Source organism: Petaurus breviceps, unplaced genomic scaffold (genome assembly GCF_028583685.1).
Source record: "Petaurus breviceps papuanus isolate PSGF00001 unplaced genomic scaffold, PetGlider_PUasm1.0 90925, whole genome shotgun sequence".
In the NCBI taxonomy this organism is placed as follows: domain Eukaryota; kingdom Metazoa; phylum Chordata; class Mammalia; order Diprotodontia; family Petauridae; genus Petaurus; species Petaurus breviceps.
Genome location: NW_027187380.1, coordinates 9,408,765 through 9,422,381, shown reverse-complemented (window position 1 = coordinate 9,422,381; position 13,617 = coordinate 9,408,765). Strand labels below are relative to the sequence as shown.

General features: G+C 37.2%; 1 protein-coding gene across 6 annotated transcripts in view; it reads right to left on the bottom strand.

Moving 5' to 3' along the window:
* TANC2 (tetratricopeptide repeat, ankyrin repeat and coiled-coil containing 2) overlaps positions 1 to 13,617 on the bottom strand; it is a 576,061-nt gene that overhangs the window by 85,942 nt on the left and 476,502 nt on the right. For all 6 annotated transcript variants that reach the window (XM_069076240.1, XM_069076241.1, XM_069076243.1 and 3 more), the window contains one exon: positions 436 to 667. In XM_069076240.1, coding sequence (XP_068932341.1) covers positions 436 to 667 — 232 coding nt within the window. The remainder of the gene's footprint in view (positions 1 to 435; positions 668 to 13,617) is intronic.

The window sequence follows — 13,617 nt, the reverse complement described above, 5'->3', positions numbered from 1 at the left end:
TTACTAGGTTTTTTTACTAGGCTATCACTTTACTACTATACTTCTTTATTTTAACTGTATAGCCAGGATAGTTTTGGTATCTGCATAACAAAATTAAATTACACTAAGAAAGAAGAACTGGGTTTTTGAAGAGTGTATTAAAAAATGGTTCCTATAGGAATTTAGTTTTTTTCAGATAAGAGCCTTCAGAAGAGGTTTTCTAGTACTAAAATCTTGGCAGTTTTGATGGTCACACTAATAACAACACTTTCCTTTACTTTCTTTCCCTTTCTTCTCCTACCCCATTTTGGAGACTGCTTGTTTGGACAACAGACTGACAGTAAGACAGCATCACATGGGGAGGAATCTCTTTTGGAAAGGGCAAACTTTGGATCGGAAGGCCCCCATCCTTCCCCCTCTTCTCCTACCCTCCCATCCCTCCTCTTTCCATGCTACCTTTGTGGAGGTTCTCCAGGGGCTCAAGGACTCCTCTCCGGAAGGAGGCCATGGGATCCTGCACACAAGACCGTAGGCTCAGCACGCTCTGCAGATGGGGCTCCCGAAGAAGCTGTTCCCGATAGGCAACAAGCTGAGGGGAGCGGCAGAGTAGTGCAGCAACATTGTGGACAAACTCTGGTACCAAGCAGGTGTAGGCATTGTCTGCTTGGCAGTAGTGATAGGCAACAACCTGCAGAAGGAAAGCGATAAAAACATGTGATCCCAGGAGAAGAGGGAACAGTTTGTAGGAAGGCCACACTCCATCCTAGACAGTTTAGGCACAATTTCTCAAGCTAAAGCTAAATTAAAGCTGTGGAAGAACTTCCTTCCTGTTTTCCTTCCCTTTCCTTCATTCCCTCCCTCCTTCCCTCCTTTCTATCTTGTTGCTGTGTATGGGATCTGCCTTCCTGCCCTGACCCTTCTGCTCTGTACAATGCCATCAACTGAAGCAGCAATTATCTTTTGGTACCATGAATCTACACGAGAGAGAGGCTGCTTTTTGACAACTGCATTAGCTTCAAATGGTGCCAAGTTGAATCTCAGAAGCCTCTGATGATGTCACGTTAATAACTTAAGCCTTGTGAGATTTGTTCTGAACTCTTGGAAGGAGCATGGCAGAGTGGACAAAGAGGCAGATGCAGTCAGGAAGACCTGCTTTCAAGCCTTGCCTCAGACACATCTTTGCTGTGTGACCTTAAGCAAGTTACAATTTCTCAGTGCTCCCAGGCAACTTGTAATATGACTAAGTTGTAGAAGAGCTGATGATATTCACTAATGGAGGGGGTTTCCTCACCAGTAGCTTTCTATACCAATGACATCAGAAGGCAAAAAAAAAAAATCAAACCTTTACTAAATATTGAAGGAGTGGCATTTGTACTAGATGCTGGTGACTTTAGCATTCTGAATAGATGTAGATCTTGCCTTCAAATAACTAAGATACCAAGTACTCTGTGAGCCTCTAGACGGAGATCTAGTTCAATCAGGACATCATAGAATGTTAAACCAGAGTATTATCCTCATTTAGGACACTCCCCAGACCTTGTGGATAGTCTTATCATATCACCACTGCCAGCATCAGTTATTTATATCTTTCTCTATCAATTCTGTGTGATCTGCCTGGAACCTTGTTAGGATAGATCAGATGGGATGGAGCTAGCAGGTAAGACCCTCAGTTCCATGATGCTATATCCCAAGGATGGGTGGGCTGCAGAAAAAGCAACTTCTACTGAAAGTCAATTAAAATTTACTGACTGTGTAGCAGGCACTGTTCTAAATTCTGAGAACACAAATACCATGAAGAAAGATAGTCCCTGCCCTCATGGAGCTTACAATCTAGTGGGGAAAGATAACACACAAAAGGGAGTTGAAAAGATATGGGGGTAGGGAAAGTAAGATGTTGGAGAGGTCCAAAGGAGTGCAGCTGGGTGGGAAATGAATAGATGGCTGTTAAATGCAAGTTCTGGGGGGGAGCTCTCTACTTTCTAGAGAAGTCCCAGGGGCAGAAGGTACTGAAAAGTTTTGAGTACTATGATACTGAAGGATGAAGAGATTACTGAGGGATGATGGAGAAGTTCAGAGGTATGTATCCAGGTAGAAAATGAAGGAGTCACCTATCCCTATTTGTGATCCCTCCTACTTCTGGCTTGAGCCATCCTAGATCTCATCTAGAAAAAATGCCACCATTAGGGGCACTCTGTGTAATTTTCTCCCCTAACTAGTAAGTGTCTGAGGTCAGATTTGAACCTATGAAGATGTCTTCCTGATTTGAGGCCTTTATCTAGCTGCTTGTTTTTTCTCTAATAGGCTGTATTTCATCATTACTTTTCTTAACCAATTCTAATTGCCAAATATATTTGCCTTTAGAGATTTTTCCAGTATTTGTATTTTAAAGTTTCTACTCAGCACTCATATTCTCATCATGAATGCTTGGAAGTCTTCTATTAAAGATCAATTTTTCCCCTTGTAGGATTATACTCAGTTTTACAGGCAAGTTATTCTTGGTTATAAGCCTTTATCTTACTTTTTAGGATAATATGGTTCAAGATTTTGTTCTCCTTTGTAGTAAGCAGCTGCTAAGTTATGGGTGATCCTGACTATGGTTCCTTGGGATTTGAATTTTTCCTCTGTGGCTGTTTAAAATCTATCTTCTTGAACCTGTAAACTCTGGATTAAATTTGGTCAGGATATTCCTGGATATAATCAGTCTGGGGGGGTTCTTTTAGGAAGTGGCATCAGTGGATTTTTTCCTATATTTATTTTGCCCCTTAGTTCTAATATATGTGGGCACTTAATGATTTCTTTTATAAAAAAAAATTCTTATTTTTATTGACACTTAAAAAATAATCTTCATGTAGTCTTGCAGATTTACTGAATTTTCATTCACTTTTTTTTCCCCAGTGAGTTCATTATTTGGATAAGATTTTCTATCATTTCTTAGCTCTTTATTCTTCTTTCAATTTTTTTCTTCCAAACTCTCATTTCATTTCTAATCTCATTTTTTACTTCTTGCTTAATTATCTCCAACCACTCTTGTAGTCCAGGTGGCTAAAGCCATTTTAAACATCTGAGGCTCTGCTTTTAGTTGTTGTAGGGTTACCATCTCCTTTTTGGCTTGTTAACTAATAGTAATCCTTAATTGCGTTTGTTGTTTTCTCATGCTTAATCATGTTTTCGGCATTAGTTCTTGGATTGGGATTTTGTACTTAGGTTAGTCCCCTCTAGCATTCTTGGATGCTGGGTAGGTCTTATTTGGTCCTTCCCTTCTGTAATTTGCATGGTGCTGCTGTTGATTTGTATGGGTGAGTTCGTATTACTCCTCACCATCTGCCTCAATCCCTTGCCTCTGTCTCAGTTTTCTGGTGGTTCACTTTGGATTCTAGTATTGGCCATACTCTCTTTTTTCTTCTTGTATGACTGCCTAATCAGGAGTTGCTTTTATATTTCTTGCCATAAACTAGAGTTGGAGTTCAAGCTGGTCTCTGACCTTGAGCATAGTCTCCCTGGACCTGGTGCTTAGGTACTGACATAGCCCCATTTCTTGCAGTGTTTTTTTTGTGTTCCAAAGAGTACACAGTAGGCTCCTATTTTTCTGTGGGGGTCTTGTTATTTCTCTTGTTTCAATTTCAACAAGTCAAGGCTGGGATCTTTATTCAGATCCCTCATTATTGAGGGTTGAGCTAGCTTAAAACACTCCTGTTAGAGTGCTGGCTGACTCCAAGTCTGTTGGTGAGAGCTTGTCCTGGCTTCCTTGGTGGAAGCTCTGTTTTCCTTCTCTGCAGATCTTGGTCTATTTAATGGAGCTCATTTAGCTTCCTTGGTGTAACACTTCTACAACCCTCCTCTCTCGCTTCTGGACATCTTTCTAGGCAGTTCTGAACTGGATGGAGGAGCTGACCTCTGCTTCTTTCTTGATTTTCTTGATCAGTGATCTTTCTGGGATTCTTTCTGATATTGGCTGGGGTTCCTGTGGATGATTTGGGCTTTTCTATGACTTCTCACATTTACCATCTTAATCAGAAATATCACAGGTTTTTTATTTTTATTTTGTAAACGGCAACCTCATTCTTTTCTTTAGACAAACTGGCCATTTCTTGATAATCTTCTCTATGCATATCAAAGAATTTCATGTAAACTACTCAGCAGTCAAAGCATTTATCCTCTTACTGAACAGTGAATGTTAATGGTTATGTACTCATGGACAGAGTTCTTCCCCTTTAAGAAAAAAAAAGGGCAAATAGCAAACTTCTGAACTTTTCACGCATATTTTCCTTCAACTGGTTCCACATGTTGAGGCTTAGCATTGCTGAACAAATCAGCTCTGATTCACCAACTACAGAATGTAGCATGCTATCACTTTGTAAGTAAATAATCTAAAACGTGAGAAGAGAGCTATTCTTTCACTGACTAGATTAGAAAACACCAGAGCCCCTGGTCTAATGGGGTCTCAGCTAACAAAGGTCAAAGTTATAGTAAAAACTGTAACTCCTTCATGTGCATCTACTTCTTTGAGCTATAGTTTTCTGGCAACTTGCCACAAGCCTACACTAAGAACTGTAATAAATCTTAAAACTTCAATTCCTTTGAAAGAATTTGAGCAGAAAAATAATTTAACCTCTTTCTGAGATAGGCTGTTGACAAGACATTTTAGAAACAGCTATATATGTATGTACAATCTGTCAAAACCATCTTGTAACAGTTCTATAAAATTTCCTACTGCCACTATCTATAATTTTCTCCCTAGATGATAAGAGTAAGACAGTTAGCTCAGGAGTATTTATTTTCTTTAGGTTTTCCTTGTGGCAGTGCTCAGTGGTAGATTGGCTCACTTGGTGCACAGTGAGGAGTTATCATAAGCATCATCCCTCTTAGTCACTGTTACCAGAACCTTTTAAAACCTGCTCAAATTTGTACAAACCTCTCAAAACAAGTAGTTCACTACCTCCCTTTATGTACCACCCCCAGCTCTATGCCCCATACACTTTGGGCCTCCTTATTATGTACATGACTTTTAAAAAATTTAATTTTATTGATCCCTTCCCTATATTAAGTCAAGGTGTGATTTTGTAGGTATGGGAATTTGATTCATCAATGCAGATCATAACCTGGCTATGAATTATACTCTTAGAGAATTGCTTCTGGTTCAGGGGTTAAGTGATTAGCCTCTAGTTACCGAGGTTGTAAGTGACAGAAGTGGGATTTATGTGCAGGCTTTCTTGACTCCCAGTCCAATACTAACTACTAACAATACTAACTACTCTATCATGCTGTCTATCATTCAGCATACTGAGTTTTCTTGTTAGGAGTTCACTAGGTTATATTACAAGACATTATAATAATAACTATCCGTTCTGGTATGAGCTCAAAAAATTTAAAAACCCTGAAAAGTTGTAGGCTATGACTTGTCATAGCATTTCAAGGCTATTTATTTAAACTCAAAGTGAAACTATTGAAATAAAATAGATTTTATACATCCAGAGTTAGGCTCCCTGGAGGAAGTAATAGGAACATTAAAGTGCTTTTTATAAGGTGAGGAAAAGAGTGGGCTAGTCTGCTAAAGGAAGAAAGTACAGGAGCTCTCTTTGCCCTATGAACAAAACGTTCTTCCAACAACCCTATCAAAGGAAAGGGACAAAAAAATGAAGCATGATTCAACTGAAGGAACTAGTCCAATACTGACTGACCAATAGGATCAAGCTTTAAATGAAAAGCACATTATTTATTTTTGCTAACACTGGGCTTGCTTGCATTAGTGTGTCCTAAGCTTCTCCTTGCCATAGGCAAGACCCTCAACTGTGCCTGTTATATATATGGAGAATGGATCTGTCACCCAAGGAATGAAGTTCAGGATTAAGTTCAACCTTAAATGAAGGACAGGCAGTTCTGGATTTCTAAGAATACATTTAGATATCAAAATTTAAATTGCATAGTGATTAATGTTTGGAACATTCTTCAAACTAACTTTAGAAATCCAGTGCTTCATCTGTCCCTTATTCCATTCTTTCTCGTCTCCCTCCCCATCTGCTTTAGTGTATTCCTATAACTCAGTTCTCTTTCCAAGCTGAGGCCAAGGACTGGCTCAGCTGTAGCAGTCTGGAGACTCAGAGCTGATTACCAATGATCACTATCCAAAAATTCCATCTCTCCTCAATTTAATTTCTATTTTCTACTCTGTAGATTCTGACATTTATAAGTACTTTGAATACTGATTAGGCCCAGATAGTGAAGAAGAACCAAATTTTAGCCAAGAGTAGGCTTGAAAGTCTACTCTTAGTAATGACAAGCAAAATAATGGAATATTGCCCATTAAATAGTTGAGGATAGAAATCAAAGTATCTCTATCCCAAACATAGCTGCTATGCAGTTACAGAAATAAAGATCAATCAACTCATGTTAGTGGTGTGTCTATATAGATAACTTTTAAAAAGAGTAAATAAATGAGTGGTTACTCATGTGGGAGTAATTTTTTAATTAGTTGACTGTGTGTATTCAGATCATCAATCTGTTAGAACAAAGACAAAAATCAATGCCAAAATAGGGAAAGGCACGCCAAAAAAATATGAGAAGATATCAAGTACAATTACACCAACACAGTCAAACAAATTAATGATACTGAAAAATGGGAAATGGAACAGAGAAAAGCCATTAGTGATCATTTCTTTCAAAAGTTTAATGATATAAGGCAATCCCCACAAAAGCACTGAAAAAAGAGACCAGATACCACCTGAATCAGCAAACACTAGGCATTCTTGACAAGTAGAAAGACATGATAGACAAGGATTGTTTAGGACAACTTCTCCTGTTTAACACCAATATTCTTTCAGTGATGTTGGACTACTACTCAGTCCCCGCTTTTGGCTCATTATTCATGCCATACCCCCTTATAGTAGATGGAAAGTTCCCTAAAGCTCATTGTTGGGCTCCCTTCTATTCTTTCGCTATACTCTCTGTTTACTTTTTCCCTCACTCCTAGGGATTTAATCATCTCTATGCAGATAACTCCTATATCTATATATACAGTTCTATTCTCTCTTCTGAGTTCTAGTCATACAGTTCTAACTGCTAGACACTTCAAGCTGGCTGTGCTATAGGCATCTCAAACTCAACATCTCCAAAACAACTCATTATCATTTCCACGAAACACACTCGCTTTGATCTTCCTTATTTCTGTTATGAGTATCATCTATGTATGCAAAGGGGCACAAGACTGAAGTCATGAATGGCCTTTTCTGAGTGATACATGGCAAGTGAATGAAACACATGGATAGCCTTTTCCAAACTAACAATGGGTCCCTAGGGCAACACAGCCTTGACACATATTCAAGGCCCTCAAAAGGTCTTAGATGTAGGTGTTCCTATGGGCTAGCTCCCAAATTAAGTTAAAGATGATTATATAGTTCAGTGACATTGGGAGGTTGTGTTTATCTCAGGATCATCAGTCTGCTCAGTTTGGATACTAATAAATATCCTTAGAAAGGCTTTGACAGAAGTTACTCTTAAAGTTGTTGGTGGTGGAGCTTTCAGGAGGAAGGGAGGGATGCTTTCTGCAAAAGCTATGAAAAAAGAAAAACAAATGGTTGAACTTCCAGCATGCAAACTTGTGAGCCTATACAACCAGCTTTGCTTCAAAGACAATTCAACATGCAAGCAAAAAGGATTTACAATACACCATACGTAGTACAAAAATGTCCAGTTAGGAAAGGAGTCTTCTCAAATGGCAGTTGCACTTACAATTTCACTTTACAGACAATAAGTAATTTTGTTCCCCTTAATTTATTCCGTATCTCAATCCCCACAAATGCTTATCCAAACCTGTTCTCTCCTCAAAAACTCTCATACTTTTCTATCCCTCCTTTTTCTTAGATGAGAACCTCAACTTTTATTTTACTGAAATAACGTCATTTGATGTGGGCTCCCTCTTAAATTGTAAACTGTATTCCTTGACGTTACCTTCCAGCCTACCCTACTTTTCACCTACCCACAGTCAATTCATCTCTCTCTCTTTCCCTCCCTCCCTTCAAATCTTCAAAATCTCCCTATCAACTGATTCATTGCCTACTGCCTCCAAACATGTCCAAGACTCCTCCATCCCTAAAAAAAATTAATTTGACCTTATCATCCCTGCAAACTCTCATGCTATTATTTCTTTTCTTTTTCTCAGACTTTTCTCTGGAAAAGCTGTCTACATACTCCATGCCTCCATTTTATCTCTTCTCACCCACTTTCAATCCTTTGGAATCTGGTTTCTGACCTCATCACGCAATTGAAACTGCTTTCTCCAAAGTTAGCAGGTCTAGAGATGGAGTGTCTAGTTCAAGAAACAACAAGCAGGCCAGTGTCATTGGATTACTGAGTACATTGGGGGCAAGAAGCAGGAGTCAGAAATAAGAACAGAAAGGTAGGAAAGAACGAGGTTAGAGAGGACTTTAAAAGCCAAACAGGATTTTGCATTTATCTTGGAGGCAAATAAATGAGTTTAAGAAATACTTAATTGATTGAATAACAATAATAGTGGCTTGATTCATCACTTATATAGGTAGAATTTAATATGTCATAGCTACACATATACAACCTATATTGAATTGCTTATCTTCTCATTAAGGGTGGGTGACAAGGGAAGAAGGGAATGAATCTGGAATTCAAAGTTTTAAAATCAAAGGTTTAAAAAATATATGTATATACTATTATTAATATTATTTTATATGTAACTGGGAAATAAGATATATAGGCACTGGGACATAGAGATCCACCTGCCCTACTGGAAATTCAGAGGGGGTATGGGAGAAGATATGGGAGAGAGCAGATTGGAGGAAGGGATATCCAGGGGGATCACTATTTTGGGGTGGTGGGTTGGAGAAAAAGGGGGAGAATATTTGTAATTCAAAATCTTGCGGAAATGAATGATGCAAACTAGAAGTTAATAAAGCATTTGATAAAAAAAATTAAAAATAATAAAATGCAATTTGTACTCACACACAAAAAAAGAATTTAATATTTCAGTAGCACATTGAACCAGAAGTAAAATAAGCTAATGAAAAAAGGCCAAGAAGGACATACCTATTAAGGTAGTTTGACCGTGAATAAAAACTATTAATGTTTTTACACTTTGATACAAATGGTGCATATAATTTTATATCTATTCCTATAGAGTGTGGAGAAAGCAGCATAGCTTTCTGTCAGCTTTTATTTGCTATTTTTTTTAAGATTTAGGAAAATCTTTAAGAATTAGGTTAATTTCATAATTCTCACAATTTACCTCAGAGAAGATGGTTTAAGAACATGTTTATTTCTATTCTGTAGATAAGGAAAGCCCAGGGAGGCTCAGCAATTTTTCTCAAGGTCAAATAGTTAGTCAATAGCATAGTTAAACAGAGAACTGAGGTTGTTTCTAATATTAACTGCTCTCTATACTAGAATATAAATATTATTGGTATATAGCTTATAAATACAAAATATGCATTTTAAAATTAAAGAGTTTAAAAATAGATCTTATATAATTTGATCTTTACAAAAACCTTGTGAAGCAGGGAGGTGGGACAAGTATTATTATCCCCATTTTTCTCAGATGAGGATTAAATGAGTTAAGTAATTTATTCAAGGTCACATAGCTGTGACACATACATGGAGGGGAGGCAGGATTTGAACTCAGATATTATTATTCTGATAATTATAGCATGGCTCTTTCCAGAGGCTACTTCTATCATACCACATTTCTTATACAAAGTTCAGGGTTAGCAGTTTTGGGAGTAAAGAAGTTCATACAGACATTCTGAAAATGTGATTTTAGAAGCATGCCTGGTACATATCATCCATTACTTATTTTCTACTTCTGATCTTAGTTTTTTCTAGAAAGGCAAATATTTTTAACAGTGGCCACTAAACCACAAATAACATTTCACATTGCATCATAGATTAATTTATTGTCCAATTCTCAATGTGTGCTCAACAGTCAGAATGACTGCAATCTAATTCTTTGGATGACAGGTCTCTTAGTAGCAGTGACAAATTTGGAAACCACGATACTAAGGTGGGGAAGAACCAACTCCCCTAGAATGATGACATTCACTCTTGTACTTACATAATATTCCCTGGAAAAAGAGCTTGCTTTTCTTGTTTCAATGGTATTTCTTTAAATTAGCTTATTTCTTTAATCAGCTTATTTTTGATGGATTCGTTTTCTGATCTAAGAACTGAGCCAGGGACAGACAACTCTTTGTGAATATTATAGCAGCAACTTACTGTTCTTTTAAAAATATGCTACAAGTTTTCCTGATTAGAAAACTAACCTGAAGATTGAACCGGCAGGTGTCTAAAGCCTAATTGATTTGAGGCCTCATTTATCACATTAATTTCCATAAGAAGCAAACCCCTATTTTAACTGGTTAGTTACCAAGTTAAGGAGTTAACACTGGGTTAAATTTTGATTTCCAGCATAACAATTCTCCAAATGGGAAGAGTTTACATGTTAAATACCCAAAGCTAACAAAATATCTTCACCTCAGGCAACCAAGCAGACATTCTTAGCAATTTTTCCTATCCTGGTGGCAATTTTGCATATGAGAATGTTTGGCTACAAAGCATTAAAATCAACAGAGATTTTTGCTATTAATACTTCAATCTACCAGTTTAGGAAAGGCAGCTAAGTTGCTCTACTACTTTTAACAGTTACATTTTAATAAAGAAAAGTAAATAATTTTCTTGACCATGTTTCTATGAAGCACATTTAATTTGATTCTCTGAGAACCAGGATTTGATACGTGAAATAATTCTGAGGTTTTGATAAAAATCAAGCAGTGCAATAAGTGGCAAGTCTATTATTCACTGGTGGCCACTGAGCTATGTGTAATGTCTGTTTCTAAGAAGTTTATGCAACATATTAATAAGGCAGCTTTTAAAGTATGCTTTCAATACTTATCGAAACTGTAATTAAGGAAAAGTGTTATCTTTAAAGAATGTAATGTATTGTTAATGTTTCGCTGTTGACAATACCAGATAGCTGTGTATATACACATACAGATGATATGGGACTATCCCCCACTCTGGAAGGTAGACAGTTTAATTTTTAAAAATATTTCCTCATTTAAATTCTAAAGATTAAAAACTATGTGCCTTTAATAAAGCATGGGACGATTTATCTAGACTTTTGCCATGTGAATACCCATTTAAAATGGAGAACTAATACTCTTGGATAAGTATTATTTGATTTTCTTCTCTTCTTTAGCATTTCACTAACACTACAAAATGGTTCAAATGGCAGAATCACGGGTGGTAGAGTTAGAAGTGATGCTATAAATCATCCCACTAAACCTCCTCACTTAATAGATAAGGAAACTAAAATCCTAGTAGATAAAACCACCAATTTGGAAAAAGGTCAGGCAGCAAGTATCAATGCTGGCCTTTGGACCTATGTGTTCCTACTACATATTGAATTTTGTTTTCTTTGCCCCCTCTAACTTCTTTTTTAAAAATTAGATAATTAATCTATTTTTAGTTTTCAAAATTCACTTCCATAAGGTTTTTTTTTCTTTTTGGAGGGCAATTGGGGTTAAGCGACTTGCCCAAGGTCACATGGCTAGTTTTTTTTGTGTTAAGTGTCTGAGGCCAGATTTGAGCCTCCTGAGTCCAGGGTCAGTGCTCTATTCACTGCGCCACCTAGCCACCCCATTTCCATGAGTTTTCGATTTTCTTCCCTTTCCTTCCTTTCCCCTCCCCATGATGACCTGCAATCTGATATAGGCTCTACATGTACATAAACAAATTTTCATATTAGTCATGTTGTATAGAAGAATTAGAATGAATGAGAGTAACCATGAGAAAGAAAAACATAAAACAAAACAAAACAAAAAAAGAAAATAGTCTGCTTCACTGTGCATTCAAACTCCATAGTTCTTTCCTTGGATGTAGATGACATCTTCCATCATGAGTCCTTTGGAATTGTTTTAGGTCCTTGCACTGCTGAAAGGGGCTGAGTCTATCAAAGTCAGTCATCGAACCCTGTGGCTGTTACTGTGTACAATTTTCTTCTGGTTCTACTTACTTCACTCAGTATCAATTCATATGTAAGTTTTTCCAGGTTTTTCTGAAGTCTGCCTGTTCATCACTTCTTATAGTACAATAGTATTCCATTACATTCATATACCACAAATTGTTCAGCCATTCCCAAATTAATGGGCATTCCCTCAATTTCTAGTTCTTGGCCATCATAAAAAGAGCTGCTATAAATATTTTTGTACATGTGGGTCCTTTTTCCATTTTAAGGATCTCTTTGGGACACAGTCCTAGAAGTGGTATTGCTGGGTCAAAGGTTATGAACATTTTTATAGCCCTTGGGGCATAGTTCCAAATTGCTCTCTAGAATGATTGGATCAGCTCACAACTCTACCAACAATTAATTAGTGTTCCAACTTTCCCATATCTTCTCCAACATTTATCATTTTCCTGTTTTGTCATGTTAGCCAATCTGATAGGTGTGATGTGGTACCTCAAAGTTGTTTTGATTTGCATCTCTCTAATCAATAGTGATTTAAAGCATTTTTTTTAACATGACTACAAACAGCTTCAATTTTTTCCTCTGAAAACTGCCTATTCATATCCTTTGACCATTTTAATTAATGATTTTTTTTTTTTTGCTTTTTGGAGGGCAATTGGGATTAGTGTGACTTGCCCAAAGTCACACAGCTAGTAAGTGTGTCAAATGTCTGAGGCCAGATTTTAACTCAGCTCCTCCTGACTCCAGGGTCGGTGCTCTATTCACTGCACCACCTAGCCGCCTCTTAATTAATGATTTTTAAAAGATGCTTGGTTGCATTTGTTTTTTCCACTGTAGTTGCTTCCTTTTAATAAACACAAATATTTAAGCAAAACCAACCAATATAGCTTTGTGCCTGAGAGCATATAACACATTCCACCTCCTTTCTCTTTAATATGTAAAGAGTAGAATCCTATCTCTTTACTGAAAAGAGGAAGGTTTGTTTTGTTATCATTTCTCTGGGACACTGTTCCTTTAAATTCATCACACAGTTTAATTTACTTGGTCATTAGGAAAGATGCTAACCCTCAACTGAAAAGTCATTCTTTAAAGGGATATTGATACTCACTAATTTGCAACTCATTCACTGATGCTGAGCAATGGCCTATTTTTAAAAAAATTAGTTGTACATATAATGGCACATAAAAATTCAGACAATTCTGAGAGATGTGTGGTACTCTTCTACCCAGGTAAAGGACTGGAGACATGTGACGCATAGTAGTGGAAAGACACCACACTGTACAATTTGTCACACTTAGACTCTCCACCAAGTATAAAATTCAAGGTGAATTAACAGTTTTGTTCTCTTGGGCTTTATGGACTACATTTCACATGCTAGTTCATACAGCTCAACACTTAGATGAACCAAAGATTCTTATAGGAAGAAGCTGGATAAACAGGGTTGCATTATAGTAGTTGTGTGGGAAATTTCAGAAACACCGGTTTCCAAAATCCTATTTATGAATGATTTGGTCACAATGGGGATGGTAGGTTTATAATGTGATGAGCTGACTTTTTAATGTGACAAGGATGGGGAGTATGGGTGTCAGTCATCTTTTTACATAAAATAATGGGAATCTAAGACCACCTCTATCCATAGAAAGATCCAAGGTTAC